General features: G+C 38.4%; 2 protein-coding genes and 1 long non-coding RNA gene across 3 annotated transcripts in view; 2 read left to right on the top strand and 1 right to left on the bottom strand.

Annotated features, from left to right (window-relative positions):
• LOC138046338 (uncharacterized) overlaps positions 1–244 on the top strand; it is a 1,008-nt gene extending 764 nt beyond the window's left edge. The window contains exon 1 of the mRNA XM_068892997.1: positions 1–244. This exon is cut by the window's left edge and continues 764 nt beyond it. Coding sequence (XP_068749098.1) covers positions 1–244 — 244 coding nt within the window.
• Positions 245–475: 231 nt separating this feature from the next.
• On the top strand, positions 476–2,400 carry LOC138045789 (uncharacterized). Its single transcript, XR_011131662.1, has 2 exons — positions 476–564; positions 933–2,400. It is a non-coding gene; the product is annotated as an uncharacterized lncRNA (long non-coding RNA).
• Positions 2,401–3,468: 1,068 nt separating this feature from the next.
• LOC138046339 (uncharacterized) overlaps positions 3,469–7,500 on the bottom strand; it is a 4,186-nt gene continuing 154 nt past the window's right edge. The window contains exons 1-4 of the mRNA XM_068892998.1: positions 6,480–7,500; positions 5,722–5,879; positions 4,583–5,168; positions 3,469–3,572 (exon numbers count right to left, since the gene is read on the bottom strand). The exon at positions 6,480–7,500 is cut by the window's right edge and continues 154 nt beyond it. Of these exons, the coding sequence (XP_068749099.1) occupies positions 3,469–3,572; positions 4,583–5,168; positions 5,722–5,879; positions 6,480–6,783 (1,152 nt within the window). The 5' untranslated portion in view covers positions 6,784–7,500. The remainder of the gene's footprint in view (positions 3,573–4,582; positions 5,169–5,721; positions 5,880–6,479) is intronic.

Here is a 7,500-nt window from a genome sequence, read left to right on the forward strand (position 1 = left end):
TCACAATGAAAGAGACCTAATAAACATTTTAGCACCTAAGAACATTACCCTTGTTAAACTACCACCGTATTCTTATGACTTCAACCCAATCGAACTTGTATTCGGTAGTGTCAAAGTGTATGTTAGGAGATGGCCTGAGCTACTCAGTGCCAACATGTCATTTGCCATTGTAAATGCATTTTTGCAAGTTCATGTCCGCAGCGTCCAGAAATTTTACCGCAAGTGTTGGCAAGTTATGAGTTAGTAGTTATTACGAACCCTTTGCATTCTATTTAACAAATAGATTCCATGTTGCCGTGCGTCTGTTCAGTAATAGATCACAGATGACGTCAAAATGTGGTAAGAACAAAAAAGTGGCACAAGAGGCGATAGCCGAGTGTGTCACTGATGTTCTTACCACATTTTGACGTCTTCTGTGATCTATTACTGAACAGACGCACGGCAACATGGAATCTATTTGTTTTATATATAAAGAATTAAACTTTATTCGCATAAAAGCTGATGGTGACGTCAATCGTGCGTCTGTCCTCTAATAGATCGTAGGCAAGAACCAATCAAAATCGGGTTTCGACAAAACACTGACCCCCGGTCAACTGACCCCCTTACTGACCCCCCTACTGACCCACTATAAAATCAATGGGAAAATGAATACTGCTTACTTAAGCCTCAACAACCCTTTTTAAACGGCATTGTTCAACAGTATTTAAGTCTAAGCACCCATTTTAAAAAGGTTAGTTTTCGATTATTGTTGTGATGGCCGATTACTTCATGTAAGCTAACCTTTTTAAAATGGGTGCTTAGACTTAAATACTGTTGAACAATGCTGTTTAAAAAGGGTTTTTGAGGCTTAAGTAAGCAGTATTCATTTTCCCATTGATTTTATAGTGGGTCAGTAGGGGGGTCAGTAAGGGGGTCAGTTGACCGGGGGTCAGTGTTTTGTCGAAACCCATCAAAATCCGTGAATAACTTGGGTTATTATATAAATTGGAATAGTCTAGCTTACAGTACAGGATGCAAAATAGGACTTATCAAAAGGGGTGTGTTAGTGTGTGTGTGGTGGGGGAGGGGTGAGGGTAGGTGGCCAAATGTCTTCTTGAAATGGTTTAGTTTTGAGTTTAGACCATAATTTCTTGAAAAGATGTTGAATTGGTAAAATTTGAAAAGAAAATCTAAGGTTTGTTCTCTTGTGCGACCTATCTGTGCCTGTCCCCTAAGTAGGTTTCCTTCATCCATCTCCCCTTATTGGTAATGAGGCATTCAAATAATTTTTTGCCAGATTGCAGACTACCACCTCTGCATCCCTGAGCATTGTGAAGCCAGTGCTATGCCAAAGTTTTCAACTCCTCTGGTTTGAAGAGCAGTTTTGGAAAGCTTGTTTCCAAAATGGTGCAGTGAGTCTTAAAGTAGAAATAGAGCAGTGTTTTCACATTTTCAATGCTACTGGTATTTCCTTACTTAAACAAATGACTTCAAAATATGTTTTGGGTCTACAAAAAAGTCAACTAACCTTTCGTCTTTTATGACACAGGATTTCATATAATTATTTTCTCGATTGAAACTTTGAGCTTAAAAATGTGTGGATGAACTTGTTGCTTCAACACAGAGGTGAATTGGATTGGTAGTACAGTAAAAAGCAAATTTTAAGGTTGAAAGATCCCTTCCTGATAATGTCATTAGAACTAAATGCTACTGACATGACAATCATAAAACTGCAACTGTCATTACACAATATGAACTGATGTAAAAAATCAATTTTTTTTTGTAATTTTGTTTGTTTGGTTACTTCATGATTCCTTTTTTTTTTCTTTTTTTTTTATATTGAGGAAGGTACATTTTTGTTTTTGTGGATGGAGAGGCTGGGGTACAAAAAGTTGACAGTACATTGTATTCTAAAAAGGATCAATAATAATTGATCCCTTTCAGAATAATGTATATGTGCTGAAAAGGGGTGGCAAACAGTAGCAGGGAAAACATGGATCTCAGAATTTCTGTATATAATTTAAATGATTTTTAGAGAATTTTGGTTTACAATGGGTCATCAAGACTTGTTTTTGTATGCCCCTTCCTACCTTTGAGTAACAACCTTTTGTGCTTAAGGTCTCAGACTTACATACATAATTTGGATTTTACTATTTGCCAACCCTTTTATGTTAAGGATATATGTGATAAAATTGACATTGTAGTTGCTCTCAAAGAACCACCAACATGTAATGAGTTTGAAGAATGAGAACTGAAAATATTTAATGCAATTTTTTGCTGGAATGCTTCAGACTTGAGAACTTGTGGATTTTAGTTTACCAAGATGCAACTTGAGAGTCTCTCTACTTGCAATGTTAAATAATGTTTGCAACATTTCATTACATAATACCAAAACATTAAATTTAAATGTCCTCCAAAAAAGTTGTCGACTGTTTCTTTGCAATCACCCGATGGAGATAGGGGAATAATAGGAGCATGTAAGCACGTTTGCATGGGGGTGGTAGATAAGATGTGTCTCCTTGTTGTAAAGCGTTACATTCCCACTTTGGGGAGGTGAGGGAGTCTTTGGTTGAAAAAGACTGGTACAAAAGATTGTCAAGCACATTGCCACTGTGTGCCATCCATATTGACAGAAAGCTTTGCAAGATCAGGTTTAATAACTCACCCATTAAAAGAGACAAAGGTTGTGACAACCAATGCCAATGAAAGCCAGCTAGTAAAGGTAAGTGTGTTCCAAATATAAATCTGTAGCCACTGTATTAGCACTCATTTATTATCTTCTTTTTCTTTGCTTTGTTGTACGATTTCAGCCATTTATTTATAAAATGACCATTCAGGGCTTCAGGTTTTATATAAGCTTAAGTGTACTGCCCCACTTGTCCTTTTGTGCTAATACTTCCACAGCATCTGACAATGGAGGTGTGCAGACTGTGGCTTATGTGATAAAATTAATTTCCATGATTTTTAATATCAGGTAATTTTGGTTGTATTTTCACAAATGCAGTAGACCTTACCAAAATTTTGTGTTGTTTTCAAAATCCTACTTGTATTTCACGGACACACATGAGAAAAATGGATGAAAAGCAGAAAGTTAACAGGGTAATGCGATGTTTTCTCGGGCAGCTTCATCCTAATTCATGTTCTCTTTCAAGAGGGTAACAATCTAGCATGGCACATCATGATATAATAGCTTTTTTCAGGGTGTCAAGCAGCACATCAGCTCAAGAAAATAGAAAAATTGGAAATTTGACCACAACAAAATAGGAAAAACGTGAAAAAATAGGAAAAAATATAAAATTTCACAAGTAGCTTACACAGCACATCGGCTTACCCACACAAGCCTACAATCTTTTTTAAAATGATCTTCACTACCTTCTGTTCCATCCTTACAACTTTAGTTTGGAAATGTCAGTTATCCTTCCATGACAAAACACTCACCAGTATATACCGGTAGTCACCTGGCCCCAGTTGTTCAAATGATGGATAGTGCTATCCACCGGATAAATAACTATCCAGTGGGTAAGTTATAGCGAAACCAATTCCACTATCCAATGGATAGTGATTTATCCAGTGGATAGCGTTATCCATGGAGCCTGACAGACACAGTATGAAGTATGATTGCTTCAAATGCTACAGCCCTCCAAAACCCAATTGAGCTCCCCAGCACTATATTTGAAGTTTCCAAGAACTCAGCAATAGTTAAGTTTTCTTGAAATCAACAATCATGAACAATAAAAAGTTCACAAATTAATCCTTTTTAGTGTAAAGGAAAAGAAATTGATGCTCTCCCAGGGCCCATACCCCTGAGTACATTTTTCTTTCAGGGTCAAGGGCTAGAAATTTCACTTTAAAAGGGTGATGAACAAAACACTGCCCACCCAGTCAACAGTCAGTGTGGACTACCCCGAAAGAACTACTGAATGTAACTGAGCTGTTTAACATTTTGTAAGCTATTTAGATTGTCATTGTTCAGAATGATCTTATGGCACTGTAACCATGAGACATCCGTATGTATACATGTTTGGTGTTAAAGTCCCCAGAAACACTATTGAAAAAAGAAAATTTTTTTATGCTGATGCACATATAGACTCGAGCTTAAATTCTAGCTCAAATTTTCAAATGTAAATTCTCAAAGAAAAGTTTTGAACCAGACCAACAAAAAGCGACAATAAAAATGAATGAATGAATTAACATACGGAAATGAAAAGTCTTGCCAGGACAATTATAATCAGTGACACACTCAAAACATCTCCAATGTTAATTAACTTGTCTGGGTCTGGTTCAGGATTTCATATTTTTCATACAACCTACCACAATAAAACTAAACAGCAGTAAGCCACACTCTTGACTGTGCTATAATTCATGAAGTAAGTACCCATACTCTCATATAACTACGCTTGCTCATTGTTTTAATGATGCAAATAATTGCTGAGCTTTAATAAGCAGTCAATGGACTAGCAGTTCGAATCTGCTTATGTCCAAAACGTGAAGAGAAGAGGGTGTATTTTTTCACAAATGTATTGCCAAAGGAAAGGTGGAAAAGTGACGAAAAACTCCTTTCACGTTGAGAAGAAATGTTGCACAGCTCAAAGGCGGGGCCTACCATCCAGAGGGTGCCCACAATGTGGGCAAAAATGGAAATCCTGTGCCTCACAAGTGTACCCACAGTGAGGGCACCTGAATGGCCTTCTGCCACTTGTGTGCCCTTCAGGAAAACTTAAGAAGCTTGACAGGGGATCTGGAAGTGCAGAAGAGGAGGGAAGGGAGTCTTCTGCACCAGAAAAACTTAACACAAGTGATGATGGTGATGATAAAGATAGTGGTGATGATGACGAGCCAGTTGAGGATGAAGTTAGACTAACCAAAAAATCAACAGTTTTACCAAAATCAAAGGAAAACGAGGAAAAACAATCATCCAGCATGTTGGAAAACTGTGGAAATAAAGCTGAAAGTCGGCGGAGGTTTTCACAATCATCCACTGTCATAGTACACATGGGTTGTTGTAATTGAGCCTGGCCGCTTGCTTCATTGGTCGTCAGATGGTCAAGCACAGTGTTTACATTTTCCCCACATTCCCTGAACAACTGCTCCAAAGTTGTAAAGGGAATGTGAGGAAAGGCTGCCTCCAGTTGCGTGAGGGCCATGACTGCTGACGGCTGTCTTTCTGTTACCTGCCCATGGTTCTCTGTCTGCACGATTTAAAATAAGGTTTATATAAATTAACGCATCCGTTGATTTTCAGAACACACTTTAACAATGTTTTCCTCCAAAACAATTTTGACATCCTCCAGGAGGATAATGACATTTTACTCACATCAAGAGCACTAGTAAATCACAATTCTATTACTACCTACTGTGAAGGTTGTTATACAATCCAGGCGAAATGGAAATTAAAGTTGGTTTCGGGATGGACCTTCACAAAAGTTATGGGGATTGGGGAACAAGGATAGGTGCATAAAAATGTCATTTATAGTAAACAACAAGAAATATCAATTATTTAAATTGCGGGTATTATCCATCTAAAAGGGCCACAATCAGATGGTTTTTAATTGTATTAATACTACGTTTCGTTCTTCAGCACCATGCTATGGATTTGATCATCCAAAAATAGAAAAAACACCACTTTTGAACACTTATTAGACATGGAAAAACAAGACAGCACTTATTCATGGGGTAAATATGCATTATAGAAGGTAGCAACCAATACATTTATATTTACTTTTTTTCCTTTTATTTACTTACCCTCTGCATACTGCCTTCTGAATAGGCCCTCAAAGCCCTTGCATGGTTGGTTAGGAATGGCAGCTTTTTCTCCTCTTCTGAGAGATTTGCCATGAAATTGTTGACAAATCTGTTCATTTGCTCATTTTTGTTTTCATCCTTCAAACGCTTTGCTTTAGCTACATGTAGGGTAAAAACGAACAAAACTGAACGCAGTGTAAAAAATATTGAGGAAAAGGCTCACCAACGAATTTAGTACAATCCATATCTCAATGGCAAAAAAATAATAATTAAGCTTTAACCTTTCTTCATGAAGAAGATATTTGCATTACTGCTAAAAAGGTAAAAACACTTTGCTTGCTCTCCACAGGTCTACATCCCTTTTTCATTTATCAACTTAACGTAGTAAAAGGAAAAGTGCATTTCCCTTCACCCATTTTACCGATAATTCAAGTTTACTGACCATCTCTGGTAGCCGCAGCTACACAAGTTGACAACCTTCAAATACATAATTTTTGATCTTAAAGAAACAGACCAAGGAGGGTCGCACGGCTGAGGTAAGCTTTGTTGCAAACCTACCGAAAATGAAGATGTTTGCATCACCGTACTGTATCGAGAAAGAGGTAGAAACCATTTTGCTAGCCGTCCACAGGTGAACGGTTATCCCTTTTTCTTTCATCTATTATCATTAACATAGTAAAAGGAAAAAAATTCATTTCCGTTCGTCAATCTTTACGATAATTCTAATGAAATATCTAGTAGAGTAACAGTTTACTTACCGGCTCTGGCAGCCGCAACCGAAGTGGCACTCGCTTTTTGTCCAGAATTTGCTACTGCGAGAACATTAGCAGCGGAAACAGTTCCGAGAGTTCCGGCGACCGCAGCGACCGGTGTTGTTGTGGTGCTGGTGACTGTGGATGTCTCTATATTCCTCAAATTGCGGTGATAGGAATTTCTGTGCCGCGTTCTGGTACAATTCAGGCAGACACAGTCCTTCCAAGGGCAACTCGCTCTATGAGCGTGTGTAACCCTTGTTGAGACCCCATGGTTTTTACAAAAATTACAAAAATGTGGGCCAGGCATACTAGACAACAAAGACAAAATCGTGACCCAAACAGAAAAAAAATTGTTTCGCCCTAGCTACGGAGCGGTCAAAACGATTTTCCCGCCAAAAGGACGCCGTTCGCCACTAGCCGTCAGCAGAAAGCTACACAGCGTTTGAATACATGTATATTTTTTCCTTTAAAAAAGAACCAGACTATGGGTACTTTCTCCGGTTGTCTGTTAGACTATCGGCAACCGCGAATGGCTCTGAGAATAATTTGGTTTTACAAAAGCAATTTCATCAAAGAATACAAACTCATCCCCCTGAGTTGTGACCCGTAAAGCAGAGAATTTCAATGGAGACTTTTCAAAGCATAAGGCAAAATATTAAACGAAGTACGAAATATTAGCCTAACTTACATCACACCGCCCAAGTAGTTCTTCCAAAAGAAGACGAAGACGAGCTGGTAAGCTACCGAACAATGAAGCTGGCCAGCAATATTCCTGAAGGAGGCCAACGCGAAGTCTTGCGTTTACGGCACGAAGTGGGGAAAAACATGTATCTACGTTCCCAAATACCGCTCCCGTAAATAATGATACCCACCACAACATCTTTCCGTTCCAAAGCATTTATTCCAATGCCATTTTCATCTAAATACAGCTCTCAAAATCTCAAAAGCCCGGCCGACGATTCACAGTCATAAAGAAATGGCGGCGATTGAAAGTTCGCGAATTCAGTGGTGGATATTTGATCCC

This window comes from Montipora capricornis, chromosome 4 (genome assembly GCF_036669925.1).
Source record: "Montipora capricornis isolate CH-2021 chromosome 4, ASM3666992v2, whole genome shotgun sequence".
In the NCBI taxonomy this organism is placed as follows: domain Eukaryota; kingdom Metazoa; phylum Cnidaria; class Anthozoa; order Scleractinia; family Acroporidae; genus Montipora; species Montipora capricornis.